This window comes from Falco peregrinus, chromosome 2 (assembly GCF_023634155.1).
Source record: "Falco peregrinus isolate bFalPer1 chromosome 2, bFalPer1.pri, whole genome shotgun sequence".
In the NCBI taxonomy this organism is placed as follows: Eukaryota; Metazoa; Chordata; class Aves; order Falconiformes; family Falconidae; genus Falco; species Falco peregrinus.
Window position 1 is genome coordinate 57,770,955 of NC_073722.1, and position 17,616 is coordinate 57,788,570.

General features: G+C 38.6%; 2 protein-coding genes across 2 annotated transcripts in view; one reads left to right on the plus strand and one right to left on the minus strand.

Annotated features, from left to right (window-relative positions):
- The window catches only part of FRYL (FRY like transcription coactivator), a 185,766-nt gene extending 183,929 nt beyond the window's left edge, over positions 1 to 1,837 (minus strand). The window contains exon 1 of the mRNA XM_055796392.1: positions 1,541 to 1,837. The gene's annotated coding sequence lies outside the window, so the exon portion shown is untranslated. The remainder of the gene's footprint in view (positions 1 to 1,540) is intronic.
- Positions 1,838 to 1,946: 109 nt separating this feature from the next.
- OCIAD1 (OCIA domain containing 1) lies at positions 1,947 to 17,013 on the plus strand. The gene is made up of 8 exons (XM_055796393.1): positions 1,947 to 2,099; positions 2,903 to 2,987; positions 4,982 to 5,035; positions 5,516 to 5,563; positions 9,760 to 9,889; positions 12,054 to 12,262; positions 13,597 to 13,746; positions 16,561 to 17,013. Exons 1-8 carry the CDS (start codon positions 2,049 to 2,051, stop codon positions 16,596 to 16,598), a joined length of 765 nt encoding a protein of 254 aa, XP_055652368.1. The 5' UTR covers positions 1,947 to 2,048; the 3' UTR covers positions 16,599 to 17,013.
- Positions 17,014 to 17,616: the final 603 nt, after the last annotated feature.

Here is a 17,616-nt window from a genome sequence, read left to right on the forward strand (position 1 = left end):
GTACAACTGCAGTTCTAAGCCAACAAATGGATGTATTTATAAAGGTGAAACTTTTAAGAATCACAAGCAGACTGTAGTAGGTAAGATTTTTGAAAGGATGATAAACTCACTGGTTTGCCACATTAATTTTTTTTTTTTCCATTGGAAGTCTAAGGGACATGGGGATAGTGAAGTGAGAAAAATGACTTCATTTTACAATGGAGAGGCAACACAGAGGCTCAGTCATTTTCTTTCGTGAAGGAGACAGCCATTTCTTCCCCATTGAAGCTCTACGTTTAGAGAAAGTGCAGTTCATAAACATATCCCAACCCTACAAAAATGTAACCTTAAAAACCCATTGTACTCTTTGCCCAGAATGTACTGAAAGCTAAGCGGGAAGAAGCATGAAATAAATTGCCTTAGCAAGTGTGCCATAGTCCCATATATAAAACTGTTGCAGCTGATGAGGCCAAAATCTTTTGTCTTCCAATTAATAATGTGCATAACTGACGTTCATGTGTTGGAGTGTGGTTTGTTAGGGTGGGCCCAGGTGATAGGCAGAGATTAAGGTTCCCTGATAACACAAATTACTTACAATCTCTTGGAAATTAGGTATGTATTTATTATATGATGAGAACTACAAATTAAGAATCCCACAATACAGTTTCTATTTCTACCCTCCCAGCTTATTTCAAGAATCCAATATTCAGAAACCCATCTCCTCTACAGCCTTCTTGGTACAGGCAGCCAAACCTATTACTTCACACAGACTTCTTAGCCCATTTGTCCTAGATCCTCCATATGCTCACAGTGTTCATTCTACAGCTGCATTCCCTACTAATTTCAGACATTTCACATCCACATTCCCTACTAATTTCAGACATCTTCAATCTCTAAAACCTTCCCTCTTCTATCTTCAGGCATGGGCTTTTTTTGTACAGCCAGTAGCAATTTAAGCCTCCTCACTTGAATTCCAGGGTGAAGAGACAATGGCTTACTCCAGGAAAGGTTTAAAGGGAGTGGTGCATTCCAGGCAAGTAGAAGCAGATCAGGATATGGTGAATGCAAGCCACAGTACTGAATGTTTACAGAAAAATACCTCAGCATACATCACACTATCAGAAACATCTTTTTATTTTTTCCTCAGCTTTTCCTGATTTCTGATGAACTGCAAGCATTCACTTATGCTGCCGTTTCAGGCGCATTACCTAGAGGCAAGCACAAAGACTCCTACTAGTCTCCCACTTCAATACAGTTCTAACCACCAAACCTTTACCACTTTCAAAGTTCAGACAGTTGCCCACCAGGTCTTGCTTGGTCCCAATTCAAATAAACTCTTTTTCAGCTAGCAGGCACCCTTTCTCTTTAGTCAGTTCTGGCCATACATCATGACCAGCAACCAGGTCACATACCCATTGGTAACATACCTATTTTTCAAACTAGATATGGACAAATAAAAGCTTTCTGCAACTTTCTCAAAACCAGCAAGTCAGTTACAAAGCCAAGAAGCACCAATGCACATATTAACACTGCAAAACAAAACCAACCACGTAAGGATTACCTTTAGAGGGATTCACCACTTCTGAAGCAGTGCCCGCTCTCAAATGTATTAGAAGGTGACATTGTTTAAGCAGGCAGGAAATAAGATAAAATACAGGAAGGAAACATTCTCGATTGAAATGAATGCTCTGAGCCTCAGCTGCTACCTCTAGGTCCTTCCACCGCCCTCACTCGGCTTTCCCAGCGAGGAACCAGCGCTGCTGAACGCAAATAAACACAGAGCCCTCGACCAGACCACCGAGTGCACCAGCAGCGGCGTTCTGCCCGCACCGCGACCCTCACGGCCTACTCTGGGGACCGCCCGCAGGACCTCCCCGCAGGGGAAGGCAGCGGAGAGCGACTGTGGCCCGAGCCCGGCCCAGCCCGAGCAGGGCAGCCCAGCGGCCCGACGGCGCTTCACGGGGGCCGCCCCGCCCCGCCCCCACGCATGCGCACGGAGGCCGCGCGGCCAGCAGCGCCGCGTCGACTTCCGGGTCAGCGGTCGTTCGCGCTGCCCTCCCCGCCCCGCCATGGAGGCCAGGCAAGGGCCCGGCGGCGGGGAGGTCGGTGAGCCGGCCGAGGTACTGTCGTTCGTTTGGCGGCGTCTGCCTGTGGGAAAGCGCGAGAGCCGTGTGGGAGCCCGGTGGGGCCAGGGGTTGCGCCAGCCGAGGGCGAGGTGGCAGGCGTGGGCCTGCGCGCACGCCCCGCTGGCCGAGGAGCGGGCGGTTTCTTTCGGTGCCTCGCCCGCTCCCGCCGTGAGTGGCCAGTGGGTCGGGGGGACGGTGCCCTTCCGGCCGTGCCAGCGGCCTTGCGTGGGGCCGTTCCGGCAGGACGCGTCCTCCCTGCCGGCGGCGGCCTCCTGGTCTCTGCCCTTCTCCCGGCCGGTCAGCTGGCAGCGTGCCTGTCGCGACAGGAGAGGGTCACGCAACTCTAGTAGAAACTTCTCACGCGGTGGCAAAACAGCTGGCCAGCTTCCACTAAATATATGTATGTAAATGGACAACATGCGTTGTGTATTTAAACCCCTGACAAATGTTTTAGAAAGGGATTTCTTGACATAACGAGCTGTTGGATTTCACCAATTTGGAAGGCTGGCTGCAAGGATCAAAGTAGGCTTTTCTGAAGAAAAAGGAATAGATTGAGTTGGAAATTGATTGTGCACAAGATATTTTATGTTCTTTCACATCATTTGTAAAAGCATTGGGTTTTTTTAATGATACTTATTCGTGTGACGTTTATAGACAGAAGGCATCAGTTCCTCAAATAAGCTGTGTGGAGGTACAGATGCTACAAGGCGTGAAACCTAGACAAAGTTTTTAATTGAAAAAATCCCCCCAAAACTTTCTTTTGCTTATTCTTTTCTACTTTATTTCCCTAATGAAAGAGGGAAGTACCTAAGCCTTACGTGCCGACAGAGGAGGAAAGAAGACTCCTCAAGGAATGTGCTGAAGAGAGTGCCCGGTATAGAGGTAAGTTCAGTTTGCTGGTAAATTTGATTTGCTTTTCTTCCACCTGTTGTTTTTGTTGTTATCTGAGGCATTAAGGAAGGCCCATGGCAGTATGCCACACAGTTCATTAACAAGCTGTATGTCGTCTAAAATTGCATCCCAGTAAACATTGTTCCAGGTAGGTTTTACATTTATTACGAGTTTGCAGGACAGGAATTTGGAAAAGATGCAACATAATTTGTAAGGTGTATGCTTTATAACAAGATCCCTTCATATTTTAAATCAATATGTTTATCAGTAGTCTGAAAATAGGTATAATTAATGGAGTCTCTCATTTAGTTATGTTTCTGAATACGTTTTGTTACTTCTGCATTTATTTTGTTGTTGTTATCTTTAGAATGCAAGAATAAAATAGTTTAACTTGGAAACACTGCTTTCCATTTTTGTGGAGACCTGTGAAGAGAACAATGTATTAAGTAGTCACTCAGCTCAATTTTTGCAGAAAATTTCTGTGTCTGTGCATGGCCAGACGTTTGGGTGGTTTTCCCCTTTCAATAAAAGCCAAGATTCCCAAGGATGATTCTGCAGTTGGTAATGATTTCTGTAATACAGCTAGTATACAGGAATAATAAACTTGCACTGTTTTCACAGAATACTTTGTGTCTCATCTTAATTTATTTGAAATATCGATGTTATGTCAGGCTGGGTTGGTTTGGGGTTTTTTTCCACAGAACACTGAGAATGGATTGCATTACTTCTTAGTGTTGTTTCTGTAATCCAAAGGTTCAAGACATACCTGTTTTTTATGTGTCTGGTCAAGAGGCTCGAACAAGCCTTCTGATACGATTGTTACCCACTATTTTATCACACGCTGGTAGATTACTCCTGATGCTGATAGGTGGCTTAGCAGAAACCAGGACAGAAGAAGAATTTAGCAGCAGATTTGCTAAATTTAGGACACTGGGGCTCTGATTTCTCCTGGAAGTCAGTAGTTTCAGGGGCAACTTCTAAGGCATTGTGATTTTGAATTAACAACTCAAAGTTCTGCTTTATCTTTCCCCATTGCTTTGGCATTCTCCCACTTCTAAATACCTGGAAGCCTTCAGCTTGTTTGGTAAAATCTAGACATTTTCCTTATATTTTTAAAAGTGAAAAGAGTCACATTCATTAGTAGTAAGATGGCGATTGGTTATGATTTGTTGATAATCTCTCTCCTGGAAGACAAGAGAGGAGGGAGTTGGTTTTTGTTCTTGGGGTGTTCTGCTGTGGGTTAGTTGTTTGAAATAAGCATTCCTTTTGTTTATTGCCATCTTCAAATGTTTTTTGCCACCTAAAGTCTTTCAATACAGTAAAAATGGATGCAAATTGTTAAACTGATTGTGATAGGAGGTAATGCTTTTTCATGTTTATTGTCTTCTCTGCATTCCTGACCCTACCCCTGAGTTGTATAGTATGATTCATAAGCTACAGAAAAAGCTGCCCTGTTCTTTAATTTGCTGGTGAATAAAATGTTACCTGATTTTAATCAATTTGATTTATATCTCTGTAACAGTGAGACTTTTTCCAAAGATCTATGTTAAAACAAAATCAAGACTTCGGTTACACAAAAGTTTTGGAGGCACTGGCCTTTATGTAACTGCCTTCTGTCCTGAAGAACTGTGTTTCTGTGGTTTGAGGTTCTGCACCTTGGTGCTCTAGCAGTTGTAGCTAGGCCTGGAGTCTTGTCCTTAGAGCTTTATCCCATCCAGCATTGGCTCTTGTGTTTTAGGAAGCATGAGGTCTAATTAAGACAGGATGACTCATAAACCACTACCACATAATTTTAATAGGTCTTAAAAACTGAAATTGAGAATGTTTCCTAATTTATTTATAGTTTTTTAATTATATATATGCCTATGGTTTTATGCAAATGAGCTTAGTAAGGCCTAGCAACTCTTACTTTACTGCGTATTTTGATAAATGTGGTTGAAAATATTGAGAATTGTATTTTAAGCAACTTTTCTTCTTCTTTACAGCTTTTCCTTTGGCTGCAGTGAGCATGCTTGCTACTAGTTTCTTAATTAGGAAAGGTAAAGTGTAAACATACTTTGGGTTAATTTGGATTTGCTCAGATGAAATATATTTCTGCTGTGAGTAAAGTTACTTTAATAATATAATGCCTAATCTACTTGTAGTTCAAACTTGAAGTTCAAACTCTTCAGCTATATGACTTGCAGTTCCTAAAACTGAAGGAGCAAAACTTTAAATTAAAATCAAATTCATGTTTGTTTTATGTTATTTGACAAATGCAGTATCTTGGTGATTATGAAACAGTGTATTCCTTAGTGTGTAGTAATAGTGTGAGTATTATGATTAAAGAGGTAATTCTTAGGTGTTTATAATTTAGGGGAATTAAGATGGTAGGTTTTCTTGAATTTTCTTCAATATTAATTGTAAAAGAGTAACCTGCTACCTACAAATGTAACTGCAAACTAACCTACAAACATAACTACATTTGATGGTTTTCAGCTTAATTCTTAATAACTTATTACTTTGATCCTCATTTTCAGGTGTTCTAAAAGATAGCTCAAGATTTGGCTCTTTTGTGAAAGTTGCATGTAAGTAAAAGCTACGTATAAATTCAGCCTGTATTGATGCTTTAGGTTCAGGCCTGTGTTACGCAGGTGTAATTCCTCTGAAACTAGCTGGCTGGTTCACTGTGACTCCATTCTGTAGGTTCACAGAATATCTCAAGGTGGAAGGGGACCCATAAAGATTGTTGAGTCTAACTCCCTGCTCCTTGTAGGAATAACTAAAACTAAACCATGTGACTGAAAGTGTTGTCCAGATGCTCCTTTAACTCTTGACAGGCTTGGTGCCATGACTGCTTCCCTGGGGGGGCCTGTTCCAGTAACCAGCCACCCTCTCAGCGAAGACACTTTTCCTCACATCCAACCTGAACTTCCCTTGATGCAGCTTCATTCTGTTTCCTTGCATCCTATCACTGGTCCCCAGTGAGAGATCAGGACCTCCCCCTCCACTGCCCCCCTTGAGGAAGTTGTAGACTGCGATGAGGTCACCCCTCATCCTTGTATTCTCCAAGCCGAACAAACCAAGTGACTTCAGCTGCTCCTCCTAAGTCTCACCATCTTGGTCACCCTCCCTTGGACACACTTTAATAGTTTGATGTCCTTCCTACATTGGGGTGCCCAAAACTGCACACGTTACTCGAGGTGGGGCTGCACCAGTGCGGTGTCGAGTGGGACAGTCACCTCTCTTGACCAGCTGGCTATGCTGTGCTTGATGCACCCCAGGACACAGCTGGTCCTTCGGGCTGCCAGGGCACGTTGCTGACTCATATTCAACTTGCCATCAACCCAAACCCGCAGTTCTCTTCCCATGGGGCTGCTCTCCAGCCTCTTGTCTCCTGGTTTGTATGTCTACCCAGGATTGCCTTGTCCCGGATGGAGAGTCTGGCCATCACAGAAGGAATGCTTACATCTGTACAACTGTGCCTGAAGATAGGAATGAATGATCTGATATATCCAATGAATGTTTCACCTTCCTGCAGTTCATCCTATCAGCCAGCAACTTTTTAGCTATGTTTCTTAACTACAGCATCTCATACTGCAAGAGCTTGTTCAATGTCAAGAGGCAGAGCACTTCACTTATTCACCACCTTTGAATTTGTGCAGCATATTTTGGATAAGTTTTGTTTATAGGCTTTCCACAAAATTGTTTGACAAGTGTAATGTAAAAATTTAAGATAAAATAATTCTAAATAGATGCTGTACAAGCTTACTTTAAATTACTTTGCCAGAGTACACCCACCCCTCCCTTCCTAACTTGAAAGTCTTTATTCATGCATCTCGTTTGTCCCATTCAGGCTATTTTAGTGCCTTTTTTTCCTGGATGTTATGTACGTACAATTGTAGGAAAACAGCAATTTCATGTGAATTATTTTGGATTAAGTCTAATAATAAATAAATTAATAAATTAACCTTTTCAATGTATACATGACAGTAAAACAGGAAGTTGCCATCTTGCCAATCTGCCCAGATAGACCCAGTTACTCTTCCAGTTTACTTCATTGGGAAGAGAGTAAAACCCATTATTTGTGGTGAAGGAAGTGTTGTTTAAGCAGATAAATGAATGTGAGAGACTAGGGCTGCCATTTGTTTATGTTAAATTCTGCTTGCTTTCTTTGAATGCCAAACAATGGTATAACACAAATATTTCTAATAAATAATAGAATTACTGTTTCCCTGATAGCGCCTACACATTCCTAGTTAAGGGCCATGTTCCTCCTATTTAATAGGACTAAGTTTTGAAATCAAGGGAAAAAATTAGGAGCAGCTGGACTGGACCAGCTATTCTTGATGTTAAAGTTATAAGTCAAAATACTTCTGGGTTTTGATGTATACTGGAGGCATATGGACTTTCATTTTCTACTAGAAGAATTTTCCATAAAGTATGTGCTTTGATTGTTTTTCAGTAGATAATATGATTTATGTGCATTTTAAATACGGGGATTTTTCTGGGACATAGTGTATAAGTGTATAAGGCCTGAGTTAAGCAGTTTTCATTTCATCCTCGTATTGCTTAGGTCAGATGCACCTACTTTCTACAGAATCTTCTCGAAAACTATTGCCAGGGACAGAGTTTACAGGTCCAAATTATATCTCATAATTGAACTGCACATTCTGCCTGCAGTGAAATCTCATTAAAGGAAGAAGTGCAGTTGTGTTTTGGTTTGGGTTTTTTTCCTCCACGAGTTCTGAAAGAGCATATGCAATTCTAGGCACTGCTGCTAGCTCATAGCTAAACAACAGTAAGACGGTTCTTGCTTTTCTGGTGTCACTGATCTGAGCATATTGCTTCTGCATTTGTTGATTACAGTAGTCTGTCTTTGATAATGGTGTATGACATTTGTGGTTGTTAGATTCTTATTCTGAACAGTATCTGTACCTGAGTACAGTAATAGGTCTTTTATATCTAACATAGTAAAGTCAGGTTTTCTTTAGTCTCTATCTTGCATCTTTCCATGCTTTGCCCCTCTTGCGTTTGTCTGCAAGTTGAGAGGTGTTCCATTTGTTAGATAGGAGTTTTCAGATTCCAGGATGTTCTCCTGCCTACAGGAATTTACTCATAACTTTTCTCGGTAGTCTTCTAGGCACTCTGATAATTTAATGGAACTTCTAGTTAGTTCTTACTGATACACCATATTGACAGCATCCCCTTCAATGTGGATGGAGGACCAATAGCTCGTGGCTCTCTTTGGCAAAGAAGAGTAAAATCTATATGTCCTACTTCATGACAGCTTGCAGTGCGACCTGGCCTCTTTTATTGATCTCTGGTCAACTTCTCTAAGGTCTTGTCACAGTGAATACAGAAGCAGCAGAGAACAACAATATCTAATTTAGTGTGCTAACTCAAAAAATGTGGATCATCTGGCTGTTGGTTCTGTAATACAAGAAACCAGATACTTTAGCCAGTAATTACTCGGGGTGCAACATCTTTCAGAGAAATGCTTCCACTGTGCTTGACTGGAAGGCCTCAAGAAAAGGAGACATTCTCATTGTCGTTCATCCTAAAGATTAATCACATTTGCTCCTTAGCTTTATTTTTGAATTCTTCTTGTGCTGTTTTTTCTTTTAGGAGCTTGTAATTTTTCCCTTTGAGCATATTTATAGTATTTGAGAGGTCTTCCAAATTTTTGACCTGTTAAACAGCTAAACCCTTACACTTCTCATTTTTAAACTTCACTCGTAGTTGTGGCTGTTCTTTTTTCCCTCGGAAGAGGATTTTTAACCTCTTTTTGAAAATACAAACATTAGGAATCACAAATTCAGTACCAGTACAGCAGAGTAGGGGGAAAATCCCCTTTTATAGGTTCCCAGGTGATGTAATCCATAGGGTGAGGACCTCGGGGGATTAATTTTACTGGTAATTAACTCTCTGGGGGATAAATGTTGCTGGTAATTAACTCTTTCTTGACTTAAAGATGATTGAGTCTTTAGTCTTTCTATTTAGAAAATACTCGTTGCATATGAAAGAATGGTCTAGTCCTCCTACGAAGTCAACAACAAAACTTCTATTAATTGCCGTTGAATCCTTTATGCTGCTTCATACTCCGTTTGACCCACTTTATAACACTTGAAGGAGCCAGTTGGTGGAAATCATCTGTTATAAGCCCAGAAAGAACTGTCATGATCATTTATTCTTATGTCCTGTCCAGCCGATGAAAACAGCTCATGCACTAAATTGAAAGCATTTGTCTAGTGATTGTGAGGGTTCGGGTAATTCAGTTGTTTGCCCTCCAGCAACCATGTCATAGAATCCTTTTCAGAAGATGCTGAGCCTAATGCTAAGTTTTAGACTTCTCTTCGTACTAGTGAAAGCCTTTTCAAGGTCTGACTCTTCTGATGGATTAAATTAGCAGAAGTTACTACCTTCGTTTGCTCCTGACTATCATCTTTGATAGTTAATTGTTATTTTTGGATTTTGGGCAAAAACTGATTGCAATTATTTTCCTTTTTTTGTCACCGTGGATTCATCTACTACTAGCTGAAATCATCTGATGCTCATGCCATATCTAAATCATTGCTCTGTATCTTCATTCAGCTGTTGCATTTGTTTTTGGTACCCTTTGTCTGCAGAAGCAGCAGGGACGATTAGTGTGTGGTTTTGGTTTAGATATAAACTGTTGGTTTTTTTTTCAAGATACTGTATAATTTATTTGAAATTATTATTTTAAAACTATGTTGAACATTGTGATACAACTTATAAACCCATCTTTTTTTCTTTTAAAAAGTTGCTGGAATGTGTGGATACATGGGTGGAAAGATATCCTACTTGCCAATATGTAGCGAGAAATTTAAGAACCTGAAGGATTCCCCAATAGGAGATGTTCTACGACAAGCTCAGAGACATAGTTCACATAAGTAAGAATTTAATTCTCTTTTAAATTTAAAACTTACTCTCGAAGAGGACATTTTATGCACTAACAGATCAAAGCTATGTTTGCAGCTTTCAATGACCTTCAGAACTGCACTTTCTCTCTTTCCCGTGTTACCTCAAATCTCCCATTTTCAGGAAGCTGTATCTGTATCAGTTGGTCAACTATGAAGCATGCATTTTGAGCTCTTTACATACAACCAACCACTTCAAGGAGTAGCAAAAGAAACATTTTACTTAGCAAAAGCCATTCCTTGTAAATGAAGATGATGTTTTCCTGTGGAATTTACTTACAGTGTGACAGCAGAAGCTGCCTCTTTAGAAGTAAACTAAGTTAACTAAAATAAAATAGTGTAACATTCTGGAAGTTTTTCCCATAGTTTAGATTGATTGAAGTAGGAACAGGGTGGAAATGATTTCAGTGTTTATTGAAGGAAAAAGCTCAGTAAACAATATCAGTGCAGGAAGAAGCATGGTGGTCAAATTTACTTCTGTTTGCAGATGTAAAGGATTTAAACAACAGCATTATGCTGTACATATGAGAAACTCATCAGGTTCCTAAAACTATTTCCTGTTTTTTCCAGAATGTTTTCTACTTCAAGTGGTTTTTAATTGCAAACTACTTTTGGAATATCTCACTTAAACCCTTGATTCAAAACTGAGAGAATAGTATTTGGATAGTGATTAGCAGGCCTGCTGTGTTTGTGCTAAGAATTGTAAAATGTTTATAAAGGATTTGATTAAATTCTTAATTATTTTATAAATTCATGACAGTTTTATCTGCAAGATTTACCTTTATTCTGAAATGTTTACATTTTTATGGCATCAAATAAAATTTCAGGAATTACCACTTTATGCGTTTACTGAATAAGCTCAGCTGAATGGGAGCAGGGCTTGTCCCTTCATCCCCCTCCAGTTTCTAATAAGAAATTGTCATGATCATTAACTGTATTGACTCTAGGTGAGACCTTGTTTAAATGCCATCTTCTGCTGCACCAGTAAGTCCCTTCAACCTTCAATGGCCCATTCTATTAAATGGCCCATTTTATTTCCTAAGTGATAAATTTTGGGGTTTTTTTCCTTGATTGAATGATTAATTTAAATTCATTCAAATTGCATTATTGTCCATACATGCTACCCTTTTAAGCCAGCAACATAAATCATTACATTTTCAGAGTAATTTACACCTACCAATTAATGTACGTTGGTAATTCTGATTTGCAGTTAAAAAATAGGTAGGGAGCTAAAAGAGCAAATAATTCTTTAAAGCTGTGTTTGCATATACTTTAAAAATATAATTAAGGCAATAAAATGGATTAGCTGTGTATGTTTAGTGTGAGAATAAAACACTAATTGCAAGTGTTTTTGATATGAAACTAGAAGTACAGCTAAGCAGAAATTTAAAGTAAAAAATGAATAAATACCCTGGAGACATTCTAGTGGCACTAAGTGGTGGCATTCTTTGGTAGAGGCATGTTGTGTAGTGGTTTGCAGGGCCATTTTGAGTATGTAGCAAATGCTTTAGAATATCAGGCATCATTTTACAGAATATTCTTCATATGATCTTACATTTCTGTCTTAAGAGAAAATTCATTAATGCTTCTGCTGAATTCAGCGACTCAATAAACCTTTGTATTTTAATTTCCCCAAGACGGCTCTTCATTCTCCTGCTGTTTGGTACTGATCAATTACAGCAGCTTCTAGTGATGAAGAGTTTTGAATTGCAATTTTTTCCTAAAAGGCCTATAAAAATAACTATAGTTGATGCTACCACTGGTGACATGACACACCCTGTACTATTTGTGTCTGATGCATTTTTTCTGTCTGAAGATTCCCTGGGGGAAGGGATTGTTATTTTTGTCTTGCAAAGTGCAAAATACTTTGTCTCTTTTGTCTTTTCTGGAGATTGTCAGGAATGAGTTAAGTTTCTGGGAGGAAGGGAAGGGTACTGGTGAAGGGACTATTTAGATCTTTGCAATATAAAGGAAAAAAAATAAACCCAAACTTTTTTTTAAGATGATAATTCATTTTGGAAGCTAAACCATCCAAAATACAAGAGTACTTTCTTGAACTGCACATATTGTTACTCTTACAGTTCCATTTTTAACTGTAATATTTATGTATTTAATATTTAATTATATTATTTTCCAGCCGTTCCAGTCGGAAATCTGAATTTTCAGATATGCCTTCTCAGTCATTTACTGAACCTTCTTCTCCAAGAGCTGGATTCCCACTTTCTTCTAGCTATTCAGATGATTATAGTTCAACAGATAGAGCCCTATCAAGCTATGAACCCATTCCATTCAGTGCTTCTCTGAATGAATCTTCACCCACAGGAATTACCGATTACACTGTTCAAGGTGTGTTCTGTCTTGATATTTAGCAGTTTGTAGTACAATGACTCTTGCTTTTCTCTTAGATACTTCTCTTACTAAACTGTGTATTTTCATCCCATGCAAGAATACATGGTACAATATAGTGGTTTTGAATGAAGCACCTTGAAGTTCCCAGAATTGTTACATGGAAGATAAATATCTAAAATACATTATTTTGTGTTCTAACTGTAAACTAAATTCAGGGGGGGGTCCTGGTTTGTAGCTCTAATTGCAAGTAGAGATTGTAAATTAACTTAGGAGGTTTAATCTGTTGTGAAGCTAAACCTGCAAAAAGTTCAGCCTGACTTGAAGTTCTTTTTGATTGAAAATAAGGTGAATTAGTCTCTGCTGTTTGTGTTCTAGCCTTTCTGAGGTTATTTCATTTTCACTAGTGCTGGTGCTGTAACTGTATACCTCTGTAATTCAGTGACATTGGACTGGTTTTTATAATGTGACAAACGTTCAGATCTTCTGAGAACTGAATGCATATTGTGTTCTGTCTGGCAACAGCTGATTTTCTCACAGAGAACTAAAGTGGTTTTCAAGTACTGTTCTGTGCAGCTGCTCTTCTCCCAGTATGAATTCTGTCCTCAGCTATTGCAGGGGAAACACACGACTCTGAGTTCAGGTGTCTCTGGTAGACAAAGAAGGAAGTTACTGTTAAAAATGCAGAGTTTCATACCTTGAATTAGTTTGGATTTTTTAACTCCTTGATGGAAAAGGTTTTATTTCACAAAAAAGCCCTTTCATGCAACTCAGTAAAGTATCAGATGTAAATATGTCAAGAAAACTGTAATTACACCTCATCGCAAATATCAAGAGTTCGTAGAACCTTAATTACAGAACCAAGAATCTGTATTACTAATGTAGATAAAAGGATAAAATGTTTGTCAGGTAACACGTGATGGATGTAGTCCTAACTCTTTGAAAGCAGAATTTAAAGCCTGAATGTAAACCCTTGAGCTTCACCTAGATTTCTCTTCAGAAATCATAAATATATCAAACGTATGATTATCATAAATTTTACATAAAGTGACCAGAACTATTTTATCCGCCAACTTTTTTAGGATTTCCATTGGGTAGAATGAAGAAAAGGAGTTAACTGCCAGTCGTCCAAAGCAGTTTGGCAAAATGGAAAGGATAAAAGGAACGGATTAATCAAAGACCACATGCATTCTCAGTTGCATTTAGAATTGCAGCTGTCATGCTCCTTTTCATTTAGGATTGAGCTGTAATTAACTGGCATACGAGAACAGGTTGTAGCTAAGTCTTGGTGTGTGATGCCATTTCCAGTATTTTGATGTTTGTTTTGTTTTCAGATCCTGATCCAATTCCAGAAGAAAGTCGTAAAAAAAAAGGCATCACGTATGAGGAATTAAGGAATAAGCACAGAGAGACATATGAGGTAATGCTACCACCAAAGGCAGAAACTCCAAGCAAATTTTCACAGGAAAAAGCAGCTAAGGAAGGTAATATACTGATATACAGAAATAGGTAGTAAATTCAGATTATTGGCAATAATGTTAAAAATGGTTACAAACCCAAGGCTTAATTCTGCTTAACCTTTAAGCAACTTATTTTTACAGTATCTGCAGGTATGTTACATGTGATATGTGGTCTGTAGTTTCAGATTTCCTATTAAGTCTTTTTTAAAACTAATGATCTTACAGTACCAAATTATAATTCCTCTTCTGTAGCCATGTTGCGTGGTGCCAGACTGAAGAAATCTCAGAACTTTTGGTTTGTTGGCTACAGGGAGCAACCTCTTTCAACAAAGAATTCTCTGACCTCAGAGCTATACCAAAGAGTTTTAGCTGTGGGAGGGGATGTATGTTTTAGATAGCATTGTTCTCTCAAAATAGAGCACATGGCTGATGGTTTTGAAGGGGAGGGTATTTATTTTTATGAATTGTTTCATGTGGAATTAGTGGATTTCTATAGAGGCATTGTTTGTAGAGGTTCATTTTCTACATTAAAACTCAAAGGAAGGAAACGGTGTTTGGCAGCAATATTGACATTTGTTTTCACAGTGAAAAACAAAACTTTACATAGCAAAATAGGAATGTAATGTCCTGAAGAATAAGATGTCATTTAGTCAACTTTTTGACTCAGTCAGTTTTTTTGGAAAGGAGACACAGAAACAAATCTTACATTCTTGCTCTAGAACTGCTTAAATTTATTGTGCCATCTCTGAAAATGATGTTACCAAGAGGAATGTTTTACCATTTAACATGCTGCTGGACTAGTCAGCTGGAACTGTTTAGGTCTGTACGCAGTGTCCAGTCTTGTTTATTATGTTGCAACACGATTTGTAATAATAGCTAAAGGTCTGCTATTAGGCATAAGAGGTGTAATAAGTATAGAAAAGTGTATTAAAGCAAAAAGTTCTGAAGCAGTAGTAGTAAGCTTTGGAACAGTGTTGCTGAAGAGTGTCAGTTTCATGTTGTGAACTACTTTCTCCACATCATGTCTTTGGACAGATCTGCGTGGTCTTGAAATAAAATCTGTAACAATTATTGGGTAATGATTTAAATCTGTTATTTCAAGGATGAAAGCCTTTTCATCTTACCACATGACTATGTGAAATGAGACATTAAAAATTATTGAAGATACAGTTTCATATTGCTTCTAAATTCTATCAGCTGACACTTGATTGATTTTACACAATGTTTCTTTTTCAAGATATTTCTCCACAAATAGAAAACCCAGAAGTGTCAGTTGAAAATCATACAGAGAAATCTTAAAACAGCATTCTGCAAACCTTGCTATATTCCACAGCAAATCTTGTGGCTGTGAAATGAGAATATGCATTCATTATTTTAGCTTTAGTTATTTGAAGTCTATAAAAGATCTCTATGAAATGTTGTTCAAATGCTGCATTCTGTCTGTTATGTTTCTGTGTTCCGTTTGATGGTTACGCTTGGGCTTTGAGAATAGAACTACACTGAGCAGCGCAGGAGATCTGTAAATAAACTTTAAAGAGTATATTTTTAGGGAAAAAAAGAGTAAGGAGGGAATAAAAAAATTCAGAAATGTTTTACAAGTGGAAGTACATTTAAATCTACAGTTCAGGGATTCTAACTGATGATGTGGGCTACGATGTGATTTAGCTTTTTGTGTCACTTTGGACATGTTACTTGTATGCCTGTTTGTACATCCTGAGTCATTACCCCTTTGTTCATCCTCTTATCTCTGTATCATAGGAACCAGACTAGTAAATAGGAGACTGGTTTCTGCCCTCTGTTGCAAGGACATAAGGCAAAACAAACCATGTTTAAACCAGTTTTAAGCGTCTTCTATCTGCTGGTGCCTTCTCCGTTCATTGTAGCCATACAAATATGTCCATCTGCATAGTGATCTGGACTGGACCATTTTCCAGGGAATAAGCACAGCCTGCTCAGCTACCATGGTTAATAGAAATGGAGATCAAACTGTATTTTGAGAGAGCTTCTCATTGTGTTACTACAGTATCAATCAGCTTAAAAGAGATTTGTCAGTGCGTTATGCCAAGTTTGCTGACATCTCACTGAAACAAGGACTACACGTTCTGCTGCACATAGGTATTAATAAACAGTGGGCTTAGTAATTGATTTACAAGTAGATTTAGGAAGGGGTGTCTGACTAGTGTCAGCATTGCTACTGGATCATGTAGATCCATCCTTTACCCTGTCAGTGGTGGCATCACTTACAGGCTACTTTTCAGCTCACTTTCAACAGAGCATCTTTTCACTTTCTGGTCATTGTTCAGTTACGCATGACGTACTTCTGATTAAATCTGTTATGATCAGTACCCTGGTTTTTTTACTCTCTGAGTCAGTCCTGTGCTAAAGGAAGTTGCCAAATAATAAAGGCCGAGTAGTTTCCTAGCAGGGATTACTGATTTCTGTTTGTTTGTCTTTGAACGTGTTTTTAACTATCCTGAATCCATCCAATTGTGCACGTAACCAGATTATGTAGCCACATTATTTATCATAACATTCCTTGCCTGTTTCCTCCAATTGTCTGTTTCATCCACAAGTAATTACAAATTCTGTAGAGCAGGAATTAGCACAGTAGGCCTCTTGACTGAATATTAGTTCATTAAAGAATAATGATTAACAAACTCTTCTCCCCATTTATTTAAAAGTAGCTTTAATTAGATTGTCTGTTGTGCTGTGACTGACGCTCCCTCCACTCCACAAATGCAATGATAGTACATTTCATCATACTTTCTGGCACTGTATAAGATAAACTTTTGCAGTTAAGTGAAGTCATATGTGACTACTTTTTCTTCTTTTCTTTAGTTAAAGTAAATAAATATGGAGATACCTGGGATGAATAAGAGCTGAATGAAGAACCGAAGACAATTATCTCCTGTCAGCTAACTTGAACTTCATCTAGATTAGTCACAAGTATTGGCACCTTCGGTGTGTTCTGCCAGGCACAGCTATTATTGAATGAGGAGAGAATCCTGAGTTGCCAGAAGATTAAAAAAAAACAAACCCAAAACCATTTAGGCTTAATTTTTCTTGATTTTTGCATAAATAGCAGGCAAGGCTATTGTGAGGTGTCATGACTGTAAACCATTTGTGCTATTGTTTAAGAATGAAAAGGGTAACAGACAATAACTAATATAAATGTATAGCAAAAGGTAAAAGTGTATGTAAGTAAATGCAATCACATGTACTGGGAAGGAAAAAACATCGGAATCTTCTCAAATATTCAAGACTTGCATTAAAAGTTACCTGTAGAACTCACCTCTCACTTGGTTTTGTCTGAAAGTGATATGCTGGAAAACTCATATTTTTGTCATGCTTCATTAGTAGTGTCTGGAATAATACTGAACTATTCAGGGGAAAAGAACTGAAGAACCTAGCCAGACACGTAAGTAAGCATATGTAACTGTTTTTCAAAACTGTTTCATGGTACCAGTTTAGACCAATATTCTGACTTGCCCACGCTGGGTCTCTTCAGTCATTTTGGAAGAAAATGATTCAGTGAAACTGCAGATATTTAAAATAGCTACATTTAAGTGCAGAAGGTTAAAGCTGACAAACTTGGGTAAAAGCTTGAATGATGCCTTGACTGTTAATAATAGGTTTTGTGTATTTTGCCTTAGTTCTCAGGTTGTGCATGTCATGACAAAAGCCTCCTGTTTATGAAGATCCAGATAAGTGAAATGTTGCATTATTATTAGCTGTAAGAAAAGACCTACATTGGCAAAACTGCTGAAGAGTATTTCCTACTGTTTGCATCGCCTTCTCTGTCTCGGTCAAAATGTTGCCTTCCATTAGGGATTCTCATATTCTCACCTGTGTCATTTCATTTCACAGCACTGTGTTTATTTTGGGCTTTTGGCT

Coding starts and splice junctions, on each gene's coding strand:
- OCIAD1 (XM_055796393.1), top strand. CDS start 2,049: ATGGAGGCCAGGCAAGGGCCCGGCGGCGGGGAGGTCGGTGAGCCGGCC. Junction 5,036..5,515: donor TAGTTTCTTAATTAGGAAAG/GTAAAGTGTAAA, acceptor CCTCATTTTCAG/GTGTTCTAAAAGATAGCTCA. Junction 9,890..12,053: donor CAGAGACATAGTTCACATAA/GTAAGAATTTAA, acceptor ATTATTTTCCAG/CCGTTCCAGTCGGAAATCTG.